We start from the raw sequence: 17,230 nt of genomic DNA, 5'->3' as shown, positions 1-17,230 counted from the left end.
TATCTGAGCAATAGCCAGTATGTTATATCTTGGCCCACATCAGTATTAAAATACATTAATATTGCAGCACAGTTGATTTAATTTAAGATTTCGAGATCAGATTCTGTTAAACAAGGCAAGTGGACACAATTGATTGTTATATAAAAACGTCATCAACTGTTCATTAAAACTGACGCATATACTCGTCGCTCTCCAATGGACTTTCTGCCCTAATACTATTTTAATACTAAATCACTCCGTCATTTGCATGTTTATTAATCGTTTGTCCACTTTGAAAGGAATAGATTTGTTTGTAGTTTTGGCTCGAGCACGACAGTATCAATAGTCGAGTTTGGATATTCGAATTTCAAAGTTTCACCACAGTTCTCTTGTTGCCCTTGTTGCCCTTGTTGAGAACAACAAGAAAACGGTTTCTTTGTGATACGTTTGCATGGTGTTGAATATATATTTGCTTGTTGTTCTGTTGTTTCATCCCTGTGGGGTTCGTCCACTAAACTTTCACTAATTCCCTCTTCACTTCTCTGAAAGTACCTTTCGTGTGGATGCCATGTGTTTTGGATACTTTCCTCATTTTGTGCCTGCTGCAAGGGGACATTACTACCAGACGCTGTATCCCCAGTCACCGCCATACTGCCTTTGTGATAGATAGAATGGTTGGAATAGTACACTCTAAGGTTTAAATGATCGTAAATGTCGTTGTTTGGATTGAACTAATCTGTTTCGGAACGATGGTTTCTGACTGTAGAATCTGTTACAAGTTTTATGGGAAATGTATTTATATGTTAAAAGAAACCCGTTAGGCATGGAATATAAAACACTTCATTATTTGCTTCATCATTGAAAATAAATTACTATTTATACCTTTTTATCATTGATATGATTTGGAAAATACTAACCTGTTTTTCTTTTCAAGATTTGTGAATATCGCATCCTTAAAAGGACACAACATAATCTAATTCTAAAAATTTGATTTGCCACTGATACTAATTTAGACTTTTACGTATGATTTGAAAATGGTATATAATATTAAGTAAGTTTACCTGATGCAGACTGTGCCAAAAACCAGACAGGTGATGACAGGAATCATTAAAGGAACGGCTACAAATTCTATTTTTTCTTCATCTTCATCAGGCTGCTCTAGTAATGAATAACGAAGTACCATCAAGAAAAGAGCATTAACGACCTATGATTTGCCAGAGGAAAAATATCTTTAGAAGTAAACGAGAACTATAATTAACAATTCATACATGGTAAAGTATTATTCAAGATTCATAATAAATTTTCTTGCCTAATTTTCACTTGGCAAATTTCTTTTTCGATCACCATTATATTAGAAATTTCCGATATGTGATTAGATACAATATATACGCCAATTTTTATGTCTTGCTTTCGCTGTCGGTATTAAGCTTGTTCAATGAAATTTATGAATATTTCTAACTATTCTTAATGTAAATTCAAATATATGTTGCAGTGTAAAACGTTCAATGTGTTAAACAAATATTGTAAACAAAGTAAATAAAAATGCATTTCGCAGTGTGAAACGTTCAAAGTGTGTGATCACTATATTTTAATTTTTGTACAAAATAATACGAATATGATGTGATGTCTTATTTTGAACAGTATCGGTTTTAATAAATATGGAGCACAACGTACAAAAATTGATAATAATCGTGTTGGATGAAAATTGATAAGAACCGTTATCTTATCATCATCATTGTTTGTTTAAGAAAATAACATATTTGAGGCATCTCGGTTAATATTAGACACAGCCAATTGCACTTCCATAAGAAAACATATTAGATTGCTTTGGTTATCAGAAACTGTCTGGTGTTTTCGGGCGTTTATGATGCATATATCGTATTTGCAGCAACGTGTTTTAATTTGGGCTATCTATTGATTTATCCGTGATTGTCTAATTCTGAAAGTTATCAATACTGAAGACTGGTGTGTTAGACTTATATTGAACACAATGATAAAAGCTTGCCATGTGTAATAAGACTAAATGACCAATAGAAAGACTTCACAACAATGTTTTAAGTAAGGATAAGTGTATGATGGATTCAACTTGGAAAATTGTCCTTTGAATATATACAAACTGAGGATTGATGTAAAACCCTTCTTTAATTCCTAGTGTAGATCTGAATTACTTTCTTTTTTGCATGTGTGTTTATATCGCTAATATGACCTCACATGTAATGTAAAATCTGATTACTTTATAGACATAAATGTTTATGATTACTATCTAGTTTTCTTAGATTTAGACAAACCAGTCCGGTATTGATAGTAAATTACTTACTATTAACAGTTAGCCTAGCTGTCGGACTAACAACTGTTGTCAATGCCTTTGTAGATTCCTTCTCTGTCAATAATGATTAGAGGTTAATAACAATTTAACGTACAGCGTGTTAAAATTTGTTTAAATGCATATTCATACCTTTCTTTAAAAGCCGCACTAAAGAATTATACCTTGATCTGTACAGTTACCACTTGTTATGTTACACAAACATCCTCTTGCTGGATCACAATACATGTCTAGTGAACAGTTACACAGCCCAAAGCACCGACGTCCGAAGTACCCGGATGGACAGGTTCTGGAACAGTTTGTACCCACGTAGCCTGGCTCACATTATACAAAGGATTTCTTATGTCAAACTGTAAAAACTGATAACTCTAAAAAAAGATTGGTTTATGAAATTCAAGATATGAATTCTTTTAATGATGCTTCATAACAATATCTTTGTTTCATAGGGTGTACCGGGGCTTAAATGTTTGGTAAACACAATGAAAAATCATGTTTTAAACAACCATTTTCTATGAAATATGAAGGATAAAAGTAACAAATCTCAGAGTTTTGTCTATTTTTGACTAATGAAATATATCTAGAATGCCTACAGTCTCTCCAAAAACGGCAATAAACAAGCTCTTGACCTTCTCTTTAAAATGATGTCAAATTGAAAATAAGTACCGGGATTACTTTTTACGTGATTAAATAAAGAATGTCAAAATATTGGTTTTTTTGGCTACATAATTCCTTAAAAGCCGTAAAAAACGGGAAAAGATTCATCAAGTCAATTATGACGTCATAATGGCTCTAGCACCAAAAAGACAGTCTGGAATCATTTACTAGATCTTGACCTTAAGAACTTACTGATAGATACTCAATCACATTCAATGTTTTTGCTTTACTCTCCTGATGTTGATTAACAGTACGAGTTTTACAATTGATGATTAAAACATGATTGACAATAAGAGCGCGACTTACTGATAGCTTTGAAGTAATTTTTGGTATTCTCTCCGATCGGAAAGGATATTATTTTCAGTGTCGATATGCTCATTATTTTTAAAACTGTGTATTGCAAGAATCTGAAACTTGTTAGCAAAGTACCATGTAGTAGTTAGCCAGTTACATTTTTAATTCACTGTATCCTGTTTTGAAATCATATTATTGCAGATTCTCGATTGTTACTCGCTAATCGCATAAGTGACAAATTAACGCTAGCATAAAAAGACACAACATATTTGGTTCTAATGTTATAAATACGGCCAACAATATTTTTTTTGAATAAATACATAATTGAAAATCAACATTTCCACGAATTAATAAAAAGAAAAAGAAAAAAAACCCATATTTCCTTTTGTAGGTATAAGAAAATACACGAAATTACCTCCCTGCGAATATGTAAAATTTTAGGAATCCACGAAAATTGGTGTCATAAATTTGATGATTCCATAGATTATTTTTTACCCTTGAAGATAAAAAAGGATAATTGAAACTAACCTTTACATTAATTTTAGTTAAAAAATACCTTGGACAACATCTTATGGTTGAGCTTAAAAAAAAATGAAAATAAGACATTCATAAAACGTTTGAAAAACTTCATCTGTTGTATCTAATGTGTCTAAAAATACTCTTAATCTAAACTACGCGCTTGGCAACGAGACGTAATCCGGCTCCTTGGATCAAGTTACAGTTGTATTTGGAGTATTAAGGATCTATTGCGAATAACAATTTAATTGACCTATAGGGCAGGTATTGGTTTCTTTCTTTACATAACAAACATATCGATTTCAATGCTACTTCTTCACACTTAGGCAATATACAGTAAACTCATAGGCTCTAGTTCTCATAATGTATAGTGATTGAAAAAAGTTACACACTCGTTGTCCGAGCAGTATCAGTTATTGGCGATTTTTTAAAACTTAAATATTATTGAATTTTGTTTTCAGTTTACTTTCTATAAAACGACACCTGCTCGTTAAATGCGTTTATTTACAACCAGGGACATATGATCAACTATCGAAAGTCTCGCGCGACGAAGGCCACAAACCGTTTGACTCTTTGCTACAAATAATGCACGTCGACATAGTCTTTTTCAACAGAAATAACAGGAAGAATGATGTTTTTAGAAGTAGAAGGATTTTTACCAGGCGTTCGAACCCTATCATCATTCACCGTACATTTAACTGACCTATTTTCCGTATTAATAGCTGCATCCTTTGTATAAAGGGCTTATCTGATGCCGGGATGACAACGGGACGGATTTAAAACTGTAACTCACCCCACCCACCCCCAAGTTCTTTTATCTAATCTAACCTTCCTCCTGCAATTTTTGGCATAAAATATCACCAATGCACACATTCTTTGCAAAGACCGAACTGTAATTACTTTGCATTACTTCTCTCACAATTGCACCATTTCCTATAGATGCTCTGGAAAAGCAAACGTGCAACAGTTTTTGCTCGGCATTATTTTTTTTTAATTGCCACCTGTTTTGAGTAACACAGAGTAATTGATTCTTGTCCTCAAACAAAGCGTGCGTACACTTAGGTAAAGTTCCGGATGATTGCTTTCACATGCAGTTAAGTAGAAACATGTACTTTTTCCCATTTTTATCTTTAATTCAGGGAGGAGATTGCATTGAAGAAGAAGATCGAAATTAAATGTACAAAATGAACAATACTGCATAAAAAAGCAAAAGGTGTTTATAAATGTCGTTAAATTTGAAACAAAGTATGCCCAATGGAATCGAACCAGGGCCCAAAAACATTACGTGTTTCGTAGCGAGCGGTTTAACCTACTGAACTACCAAGAACCCAAACTCTTTGGTGTAAATATAGACCACTATGATAGACTTTGGTTTTCGAAATTTTTTGTTGCAAAATTCAAGCGCAGGGCCAAGCCGGGTTCTCCTAAAGATACTATCTTAATTTATTTCTTTGAACAAAAGCTATCGAAATATCTTTTAGGGACAGGCCGGTTGAAAAATTTAGAAATATGTACGAAAGAAAATAACAAAAAACTTTGATTTTCAATAGTGATTTCTTCCGGGAGATCCTTCTCCCCTATAGGTCAATTCAATCGTTATTTGTAAGATATCCTTTATTTATATAATCTATCAAAAGGTTAAAGTACTAACACAACCTTTTTAAAAATCAATTGTACAATGTTTCCTTTGAATGAAACATGTAATGTTTAACAAACACATAAACACATAACCCTCCTCCCCCCCCCCCCCAAAAAAAAATAAACAAACCCCAAAAAAAACCCAAAGCAGACAAACAAACACAAACGCTTTTTATGTAAAATGTCATCAATTTCATAGAGGGTTGATATAGATTAAAACCCGCATGACTCAAACAGGCAGATCATACACGGTAAAATAAACAGTGTTTATAAATACAATAAGAAGTGTATATGATTACACTGATCATAATGAAAATAATAATAAAAGAGAAATCTTTGTACGATATAAATGGAGAACACTATTTGATCGCCTATGAAAAGTTACTTAGCGCGCTATCAAGAAAATGAGAGTAAAAAATACTTGACAGACAGTATTAAAAACCTTCATCGTTGATGAACAATGTTATATACTCTTATATTAGGACTATTTAAAATATATTCCAGGAACTGCTTACCTGTTCGGTTCTGTACAATAACCTATATTAGGGTTAGTTTGGCAAGCACCCAAAGAAATGCTTGAAAGGTGTAAAATAAAGATCCACGGATGATGAACCATTGTTAAATTAGAATAGAATAATAAATGAATGAATTGAATTAACGTATCCAATACGGCACTGCCAGACTTGAAATTTAAACTAATCGTTTCCCTTTTGTTCCAAAAATCACATATTATTTTTAGATGGCGAATTTTCAAACTTATCTAATGCTGTTTTTCTCCCTAAATTATAGATAATTAATAACAACCAGAAATGATGTTGAGAGTGGATAAGTCACATATACAATCAATTAGATCGTGTGCAATGTTGTCCTGACACCGCTGCAATGCGGATAACATGTACGAACTGCGAAGAATGTCTAGAAAAGCATATTTACTCAATTTTTACAAAGCTGTAACTCTGTGGTCGTAATAGATAATCATCTCAATCTTAATAATAAACTACACTCAAGATTAAACAAACCACTTTTCTATTACGACCAATGGCGCAAACATGTACGAACTGTGAAGAATGTCTAGAAAAGCATATTTACTCAATGTTTTACAAAGCTGTAACTCTGTGGTCGTAATAGATAATCATCTCAATCTTAATAATAAACTACACTCAAGATTAAACAAACCACTTTTCTATTACGACCAATGACGCAAAAAACAACCCCTAGATATATATGATATAGCTTAAGCTAAATCTAATTGCTACAGGAAAGTATATTTTCATATAACACACACATAAACATCAAAACAGTATTTTAGATAGAGGTTGCCTTTGTTAGATTTTTATATATTCTGACAGAAATTCCGAAGAGCGTTATCTGAAGCAATTGTGCGGTGTCAGTCAAGTGTTTGGTATCTGTTACATTTCTCAAGTATTACTTGTGTATTGTTTTGTTTTATTTTTTTAACAGTGTCCCAAGGAGTTTTAATATTTCCAGTTATTTAATAAATCTACGAAATTAATGTAACAATATGAGATTCAGGATGGTGATCTTGGAAAAGAATATCAAAGGGAATGTTTTTATTATTTAGGATTGGAATTAAAAACCCATTAATTTTTCTTCATTAAATATGAGTCAAGAACTGTAACAAAGAACATGTTTTTACGTTGTTACTTTAACGATATGTCTGTGATTTTAACAATATGACAGAAAAGGAAAAGTTGGGTATGCATTTCTAAATTAGTTTAATACATTTTGATATGTAGCAAGAAAGCGGTGTCGCTAATATCAATAAAAATGATTATTTCAATGTTTGAATATACAGTTTCATTCTAATAACGTTTTCAAAATTTTTAAATGGGATTCTAAATTAAAATTTTCATTTGATATACAAAGTATGTGATGATTAAATATCCAAATGATGAAATCTAAACGTTAGGGTACATTATTGGGACACATCAACGGGATCATCTTTACTAGCAAAGCGTGACAGTCCATGATATTTCTCTATTTACCCTTTGAAGATTTAGTTTGAATCAAGATACAAGGCATATCAGCTCATACATCGATACAATAACGTTTTAGTTCACAATATTTTACATTAAAAAAAAAAAACTCCGAAAAGGTAAAGATTTTTAGTTATTAAAATGGCATGATTAATTAGTCGCTTGTCATTTCAGGTGAAAGTTGTATGCATAATCCGATAATCCTATGATTTTTTTAGCACTCACGAGACTAACAATGTGTATTGTTTGTCATTTTTTTCCGATTAATTACCGTGTAAAATTGGAAAGTATCCAAAGTCGGTAATATCACCTCTTTTTGACCCTTATGATTATTATAAGCATAAACTTGAACATACTTAACTTTAATCAACCTGGCTCCACGGCCACTAAAATGTTCAAATCACGCATTCAGTCCTCAACACAAATCCTTATATGAGAAGTGCATAAATTTGAATTCAAATCTCAATATTGAAGCTGAGTATTGACTTGAGGAAAGTTGGTGACGTCGGGGCCAGGTCATTGGTTCAACTAAGGCTAATACTTGACTACAATATTATACATTAGCTCGCTTTTACAAAGATGTGACCGTTTCTAGTAGTAATGGCGGTCCTATAAACTGAACTTTATTTATTTTACAACGATTGACAAGCAAGTCCTACAACTCATTCTAATATTTCTCGTTGGTACCGATGTAAGCGCGAGGGGGTTATTGGGGTGGGAAGAAGCCGGAGTACCCGGAGAGAACTCACGTGTCCAAGCTGGCGACCGTCATACCCTATCACTTACAGCCACTGTTAATCACGAGGATCAAACTCGGGTCGCAGCGGCGACAAGCGAGTGCATTGTCCACTACGCTACTTGGACCCCTATCTTCATATTCGGTCCTATGACACATCAAGTGGTGCAGAGAAATTGAAAACCGCGCGTTAGCCCGGTATGATAATTTGTCTGCACTGCTTGGTTTGTCATAGGAACGACGACATCCAAAAATAAGCATTTAATGCTTATATTTATATTTTCATACTGATGTCTAATTTTATAAAATATTGTGAATCGCCACTTTAAAGCCATGATTTGCGCTTTAATTTAAAGATATGAAACATACATGTACATGGAACATCCATATTAACATGTTATTTAGTAAGCTTCCGCGACAAAAATATAGAGCCAGAAAGATTTTGGAGAAAAATCTTATTTGATGAAGGAGAAGATGTATATTAATAATCGTTTTTCGAAAGTACATATTGACTTGGTTATGAAAGATTGAAAGTTTCATTCAATGCTACAAAAATAAATATACTAAAAAAACGTGAAAACGTTTGTATCTGTACCCATTGCGCATGAATTAGCAAAGTGTATTCATTTAAACACTAAAATGCTTTCCTTTTCTGCAGAAAAAATACATAACCCGCGTTAGCGGGTTATGTAATTTTTTTTTGCACTAATCGCTATCTTCATAACCCGAATGAATCATCAAATTAAGCAATTTATTGTTTATATCAACATCTTTCTTTTAGCTAAATAATAAATTGATTTTGAAAAGTTAGTAGAATTCACTAAATCACTGTTAATGAACAAAAGGACGTTAGCTTAAAGAAACAGTGATCAAATTGTGAGACTTGGAATCTGACATCATCACGATTATATTATGCAGTCCGTGATCTTTCTTAGGTCGCTGTAGATTTTGACCAATCGATGAACAGGGCGTGTAGATTTCAGTCTGGCTGTTTCTATAGAGCTATGAATTAACTATAAGTTTCCGTAAGAAATAGAGGAAATAATACTTGGTAGATGTAAACATAGAAAATTGAACGTTGCAGATTTCCAATGCAAATCTAAGTGGAAATATACACTGAATATAAATATATAAGGTTAAAAGCTTAATTTTCTGGCCGCTTCCTGGCCCAAGGGGTTATGGTAATGGTATGACATGTGAAAAATATAAAGGGAAGTTTGTATACATGTACGGTGTAATTGCTTTTAGAGTGTAAGTCTAGCATGATTTTACAGTTAAGAACTACGACCTTGTCACAACCTAACATTTATAAAGTGATAAAAATAAAATGGGGTTGAAATACATTAAATACACGTATACCGTATGTTACTTCAATTAGTTTTCGTTTTTAGAATTAAAAGTATCTATCATAACTAGTTCAATAAACCAAATTTTAAGGTAATTGATCCACATGAACATTTATAATGTTTTGATACAAATTTGTTTCTACACGTCGTTGATAAATGAGATGACATTAAATGTTAAAGAAAATAAATACCAAATGTGATTGAAGCAAGGTTTAAGGATTAACTTTGTAAATAGCATGTCACATTGTTAAACACGTATTACTCGTATTGGATATTCACAAATATGGTTGATTTAACTGTATATATTGTTATGATTGCCACTTTTGAAAACACTCATACCTGATTCTTCCTTATTTGTTCCAAGTTTCAGTTAAAAAAGACAGCTGTAATACGTATAAAACTTCGTTGGTTTACATTTGTCATAGGCTTATTTCCCTCGGTGCATGTACAACCAGAAATACTTTTATGTCAGGTTGGACAAATTTAAGAAAAACCAATGCAGTACAACTTTGACAACACTGTCATTTTATCTAAAATAAAAGCAGTAAGAGTTTCATTCTCTCGCTGCAGTCAAATGATTTAGTCGTTGATCATTGTTATATCAATGCTTGGTTACTGGAGCAAATGTTGTGCAATCTGACAATGTTACAATTTAAATTAAACAAAGCAAAACGTAACATTGTTAATGCTTTTGTTTCAACTGAATTAAATTTAATTTTTTTTCTTTCTTTAAATTATGCCTGCAAATGTAAGAATTACTTGAGATAATTTAGCGTTATTTAGAATACACACAAGCTTAAGTTTAAATATAAATATCTCCACATAGTAATTTACGTTTGTAGTTTTTCATTTTACTTCTTTCCTCGCATTTTAAGCAGAGTCTTGGCTGTAGGCAGGCAAATCGCCAATGTTACTATAAATAGCACAACTTCAAAAGTAAACAGAAAACCAAACAGCATCAAAGTAAAAGCTTCCGCTATACCAAATAGTTACACAAAGAGCCACGTTTTCTCAAAAGTGTTGGCATTTTGTGTCTTTTTAATTTCGAGAGAATTCTCTATCTATTTTTAGTTCTCTTATTAATAACATATTTTAAAAACAAGACTATGCATTTTGGACACATATAATGCGTATGAAAGAGAGATATTTTCAGTCTTTACTACACAATATGCGTAAAGACACACCAAAAGAGCCCTGCTTTTAGTACTTTATGAATTGTTTTAACATCATTTTAATCCCTCTGCTTTGTTTTGTCAGACACACTAGAATTTTACAATGCTGGAATGTTGTCATATGTTACATAGACTACATAATCTCAGAGTCCTATTTGTCCATTTGACTGTCTGGTGTATAAGATTTGTTTGTATGAGTCAAATCAGCTTGATTCGCATATAGTTCTTTATCGGAAGACGGTTCTTGGGTTATTGAATATTTTACTTGCATTTTTCTTTTGCGAGAAACTGAATCAGATTGTGAGTCAGGAAACTTTAACATCACAGTTTTACCGCCATTTTTCCGTTTCCCTTGTTTTGTGTTTACAGAATGGTTATTGGTTGTTTTACACGGATGTGTGGTTTTGTCTGTTTGTCGATCTGACGATTGGTTCTGAATTGCTTTACAACTAATGTTATCCATCTCTTCATCAACTCTTTGCTTGGTGGTATTCTGTAGATGGCAGTTTATATTTACACTTTTTATGGTTTGCTGAGGAAGGGCATCCGGGTTTAACCCTAGACAAGGTGCCGGGTTGTCTGTCTGCATGTTCTGCGCGGATTGTATATCTGAATAGAAAGTGTCATCGTTACTACAGAGCTTAAAACTTACCAGTACCACTTAGATTTAATTTTTTTTTTTTTTTTTACAAAAATTAAAGATTTTAAAGCTAGCTTAGTATATTCCAACATGTTAACCTTTTCTTTTCATTATCTTTGAATACAGCAATCTACAAAACAAAAACAGAGTATTCATATAGTCCTTACTTGGAATGAATGTATTTATCAGTTTTAGTAAAACTCAAATAACTAATGTTCATACCTGATACATATAATACTGATGAGCAATACAGTGATAGCAAATACCAACGAGGGGAGGATGTTTTCGTCAATGAATGGTGATTCTGTTTTAAAAAAAGTGACAACCTAAGTAAGGAAACTATACTGTATGAAATACCACGTAAATCTATCTATCTATCTATCTATCTATCTATCTATCTATCTATCTATCTATCTATCTATCTATCTATCTATCTATCTATCTATCTATCTATCAATCAATCATTACAGTACATTCAACAAAGATATTTAAAACGAACTCTCTTCGAAAGTGTTAAACGTTCTTGATTGTGTTCTACGTTGTCATTTTCAAAGAGTGATGAACTGACTTTGGAAAACCACAGTGAAGAAAGCAGAAAAAAATCATTCTGTAAAATAAACAGTGGTTGGTTTGTTATTAGTACAGGGACCAGGACCACAAAATCACAGGATCTTGAACCAGATTTTAACCAGATTCATTAACAACGCCACGGAGGATATCCGAATTTGTCAATATTTAGAAGAATAAAAAAAATTGTAATAATCTAAATAGTTCTTTCCAATTTGCTCTTCTGTAGCAAAATCTCATGGTGTTTTGAATGCACTTACTATGATTTGACTTATAAACTGTTGAATTCTCGGCATATTCCGTTGTCAATTTCTGATCTGTAAATACACATTGATCTATTCGTAATGAGTTTAACTGTTATATCACTTTTCTTTGAACATACTTTATTTTATTGGTTTTCTTCAATGTTGCAAATATAATATCAGAGATTTTCACAAACTATTACGTTATTAATTTTGTGCATCAGATATCTTTAAAGCGTATGCTAAAATTTGTGTTGTTGTTTTGGCATGTTGTGTCAAAAAATCACGTAAAAAAACTTACTAGGATTTATTAAGTATTGCATTTTTTTTTAAATTAAAAAGATATACCTTGATCTGTACAGTTAACACTGTTTTGGTTACAAAGGCAACCCCTTATAGGGGAACAAAACATTTCAGAGGAACAAAGGCATGGTTTACTGCAAAAAAGTCCATAATATCCAGGCGGACAGGTCATGGAACAGTTTTCTCCATTGGTGCCTGGGTCACACTCTGCAACGATTTATTTTCATTACGAATGATTGATAAACCCAAATGGTGAGTCTTCACTAGTGTAACTTCATTATTTCAAATTATTTTACACACATGGCAATGTGCTATAGAAATTATTTAAGTGAAACAGAACTATTGAATAAAGCAATATACTTTAATTTGATATATGATACTCAATTTTCAGCGGAAATGTTTGTAATCATTTACTTGTCTTCAATATTGTTGAAAACTTGAAAAGGTTGTAATAATGAATGTATTATCAGGTATAATGAACGCTAAAAAGTACATACAACAAATTAAAAAAAGAGTCTTGCTTGGTTATCTAATAGAAAAAAACAAACTTTCTTAAAACACACAAATCATTTTGCTGAGATATTATCGAAAAAATATCAAATAATAACATTAGATAAAATTGAATAAAAGACATTTTTTATTCGAGCGGAAGCTGAAAAGATGAAATAAGTGTTACTGAAGTTGCAGTACGAAACAGTTGATCTAAAATGATATAAAATGCTAATTAGTATAAGCAGGAAATTGAATATGTCAAGATGTTTCAAGCGTTGTTCATCTTAAAAGAAAACCCTGAATTTTCCCTAATAAGAATCTCTTCCTTTACAGTTCATAGATAAAGTGGCAAATGGAAATCGTATTTTTTACGATAATTAGAAAATACATTGCAAAAATGGTTTGCTGAACTAAAGTGTTGAGAGCGGCAAACGAAATGAATTTCTTAAAATTTTGTGAATAAATGTCGTTACACATTGTAAAGACACTGATCAGAAACAGGCAGTTAAGGAAGGAGTCTTTCCGGTTTTCGACTTATCAAATCCTAATGAGAATTAATTGTTCATTAAAAAAAGATGAAAGGAAATTAAAATATCATATTTTTTTTTATTATCACACCACTTTTGATAGAAATAGTAATCAAGGTTTAGAATCTAACAAGGACAATATTTTTGGCGGAACGTTGGCGTAGGTATACTTTTTTTAAATTCAAAATTGCTGTAGATTCATGAGTCTATTAAGAATTCTAAAAACAAAAACATAAATGTTGGATTTTTTTCAATTAATGTGAACTAATGATAAGATAGTTGGGTTTAAAAATATGCTGTTAAATTTGATTAAACTATCAGATAACATTTTATTAGCTTTTAAGCACTCATTCTATAAATAGATCTATGTGAAAAACTAAAATCGGAATTTCTCTTTTATAAAATATATGTTATAATCGTTTTTGTAAATTTACATCTTCAAATTTAGTCTTTATAATATGTAAAAATCAGAAACATTTTTATAATTAAAGCATGAAAAAATAATCAGAATATCTTTAAAATTGTCGAAAATTAGCGGAAAAGCGTGCTAAACAATATCAATTTAAGTTTAAATATTTATTCCGATTTAGTATTATACTAGATTTTGACCCATGCGTGCACGGGTTGATATTGCAAATGATATTGGACGTTTACATGATTATCATGAAATAGATACATCGACACACCGTATTGTTGACATTCACAGAACCAAACTTTAGGCCTACAATTATGCTGCTAATTTCACTATACTCTGCTTAGTTAGAATAATCTGTGTCTCAGAACAGGCCTTCACCACAGTTAAAATGCATCCCTTATATCCGTAATGTAGGAGAAAATTGCTGAGTTTTTCCGAAACGATTTTGGAGAAAATTAATGAAATTGCCTTGATATTAAAAGCCAAATTATTTTATTTTTACAAACAATTTTGAGGCTGTAGATACATTTCATCTTAAAATTCAATTCAAACTATTGAAGAATTCGACACTTTTTCACCAACATTTATTACTCGCTTAAAATTTACACACCGTGATGACATTGGGAACTCCCGGGATTTTTCAAACTAAATGAAATGTGTTAGTGTTATCTCCCGTATTTTCTTTGTTTAACAGAATATAGAGCAAATTTCCAATGAAAATTTACACGTATTTGTATTATCGTTTCTTAGTTTATCCATGCAAAATGTTATATTATGGAAACATAAATTAAATAGCCTCCCGTGATTTAGCGTGAATGCAATGCGCATGCGCAAGATTGTAAAAACAAGATGATTTTCAGAAAATTTTGAGCAATTATCGTTGATTATTAATTAGCGAAGATTGATTAAAAAAAATAGAAACAAATTGGTAATCTTCAAGGACTAATAATTTTTAAAATATATAGAACAAAAGCCAGTACTCTTCCGATTTATCGGTATTAAAGGCCAAAAATTCGAGTCTATTATTGTGATATAGTAGTAAAGAAGCTTAAAGACATTCTTTTTTCTATTATTACACTGAAGAATAGCAACTTCATATCTTAAACATGTTTTAATTTTATCATCCTTTTGTTGATAGAAGTGACCTTAGTAGTAACCTTGACCTGACCTTTTCGCGAAAATTGGATTAAACTGATAGAATCATGAGGTTATATGATCTGTTTGACAGTGTAGAAATGTCATGATTTTCTGAATATAAGAAGTTTGTCTAATAACAAGAAGACTCCTTCATTAAGATATCAACAACGATGATTAATGTTTCAAGATAAAATGTATTCTTTCACAAATGTATCACCGTAGTAAGATCAAACCACCGTTGAAATGGTATTTGTATAATCGACAATAGTCTTGACTATCTCTTACACTGTGTTTATTAAATTTTTATGAATATACTTGAAAATTTAATATAGATCTTTAAATAATACTTTCCTGGATTGATGAAATAAAATTGTCTAAGCGCCCTGAAATCAACAGACAACATATTGTGGAAATCATATCTTTTTAAAGAAGGATTACATCCATTGTCAAATAAACAGACGTTGGATAACAAAATTCGGGAATCATTAACACCAAGTGCCCTGAAATTTACTTCTCGTTGTTATGTCTTTAAAGCAATTTCAGTTCGTTTGTTTTTTTGTAGAACGTCGACAAGGAATGAGCAGACAAAACATTCATTAAAAAAAATAATAGTATCAAATGAAGATAAGAATGATACTAATTAAACGTTGTATAATGATTTTAACACATCTCAAAACATATGTTTATTAAAGCTACATTTTTTCAATCGATAGAAAATTTTACTCACCTAAACACATGTTTTCTTTTAGAATATATCCAAAACAACATGTGATGATTGAGCTGAAACATATCATTTATCTTAAATTTAGCATTAGCATTCACGGTTAGCACACCAAAAATAGTCAAGCATAAAAAATAGGCCTATCATTAACCCTAAACCTTTTCATTAAATGGTATAAAAACCCATCGCAAATGATTCTAAGGTTAATGAACACAAGCGAGAATTCAGTCTTGTGGATTATGTATTGTTTAATCAGTTTTTCTTTTGTTTATATAACTTGTCATTCGACAAATGTTTAAAGCGTTTTTAAAAGACTACAAAGTAACTATAATTTTTTATAGATTAAACGATTCTTTAACCTTTTTTTGTTATACTAGTATTGAATCAAACAATGTCAAAAAAGTAACAATGGTTATTGCAATGGTAATTGCTTGTCATTGTTGTAATGACATGTAATTTACGTTAGCAATCTACTATACGCAGATTTCATTTCACACACTGTTGCTCTGTCGTTCATGTTTGCAAATGTTCAATGTTTGATTTTAGGAGAAACGTTTGTGGATAATAATTCAATTCAATTAAAGCATAAACCAACCTGTTCGGTGGCATACATACTCCTGGTCCAGTGATATTTTTGCAGAAAGTCAAAGAAAAGCTTACACAATACATCAAACAAAACAATGAACGGTTTTCCATTACTAATGTTGGTTGCTGTTCAAATGAAACATACCAAGAAAAGGGGTATATACGCTTGTACAATGCTACACAAAAAAACGGTCAAACGTTGTCGGAGGCATTTCCTAGTTGTTGTTTTTAAGCTCATAGTAAACGATACGCGTACTTTGACTGCTCACATCGTTATATTACAAACACATACGTGTTTATTTCCTTATTATTAATTTTTTGTACTTACTTTGGGCAAAAAATCAAAAAATATTTCATGTAGAAGTGCAGTACCTTATGATGTCCTAATTATAAATTCGTCCTTGATAATGGTTATTTTAAGCGTCGTATCATTAGGAGAATGAATGGTAAATGTTCAAGTAGACAGTTCGATTTTTTTACACGTTTCTGCACTATTCAATATACTATCATAGAAGTAAGCATATCTGGCTTTGTTGTATCATTTATTTATCTTTATATATTTATCAGAATACAAACAAGTCTAAATCTATTCAATAGTAATTTTTAACAGTTTTAAAAGTTTACATTTCATTGTATCATATAAAAATTTGATGTTTAATCAGATGCTGTGACAAGGGGAATAACTCTTCGACATCATAGCATTGGTCAATTATGTTCATCTTATGCCTGTAAAATAAATTATCTGGTATGAATTATGTAACTGAATGATATCGATGTATTTTCCAGGATGAATTTTAAATTACAACTATGGTGAATAAATCATACATCAACGAACACGCAGGTGTCACCATTAAACACAAGGACCCCTATCACAAAGTGACTTTACGTTTACAGATTATTTCAGTTATAAGATCCTAAAGAAGAGCGAAAACGTTAAAAATTGTAT

The 17,230-nt window shown here is 31.5% G+C and overlaps 1 protein-coding gene and 2 long non-coding RNA genes across 3 annotated transcripts; all 3 read right to left on the bottom strand.

Moving 5' to 3' along the window:
- Window positions 1–382: 382 nt before the first annotated feature.
- Window positions 383–2,679, bottom strand: LOC105342236 (uncharacterized). Its single transcript, XM_034481223.2, has 5 exons — window positions 2,467–2,679; window positions 2,297–2,359; window positions 1,041–1,137; window positions 897–931; window positions 383–748 (listed from the first exon to the last, which is right to left on the bottom strand). The coding sequence occupies exons 1-5, from the start codon at window positions 2,528–2,530 to the stop codon at window positions 711–713; spliced, it is 297 nt and encodes a 98-aa protein (XP_034337114.2). The 5' UTR covers window positions 2,531–2,679; the 3' UTR covers window positions 383–710.
- Window positions 2,680–9,923: 7,244 nt separating this feature from the next.
- LOC136273405 (uncharacterized) lies at window positions 9,924–12,177 on the bottom strand. The gene is made up of 4 exons (XR_010711615.1): window positions 12,123–12,177; window positions 11,518–11,599; window positions 11,394–11,425; window positions 9,924–11,264 (listed from the first exon to the last, which is right to left on the bottom strand). It is a non-coding gene; the product is annotated as an uncharacterized lncRNA (long non-coding RNA).
- A 281-nt stretch (window positions 12,178–12,458) lies between these two features.
- Window positions 12,459–16,646, bottom strand: LOC136273404 (uncharacterized). Its single transcript, XR_010711614.1, has 3 exons — window positions 16,295–16,646; window positions 15,706–15,758; window positions 12,459–12,614 (listed from the first exon to the last, which is right to left on the bottom strand). It is a non-coding gene; the product is annotated as an uncharacterized lncRNA (long non-coding RNA).
- Window positions 16,647–17,230: the final 584 nt, after the last annotated feature.

This window comes from Magallana gigas, chromosome 3 (genome assembly GCF_963853765.1).
Source record: "Magallana gigas chromosome 3, xbMagGiga1.1, whole genome shotgun sequence".
In the NCBI taxonomy this organism is placed as follows: Eukaryota; Metazoa; Mollusca; class Bivalvia; order Ostreida; family Ostreidae; genus Magallana; species Magallana gigas.
This window is presented reverse-complemented; position numbering and strand designations above follow the sequence as displayed.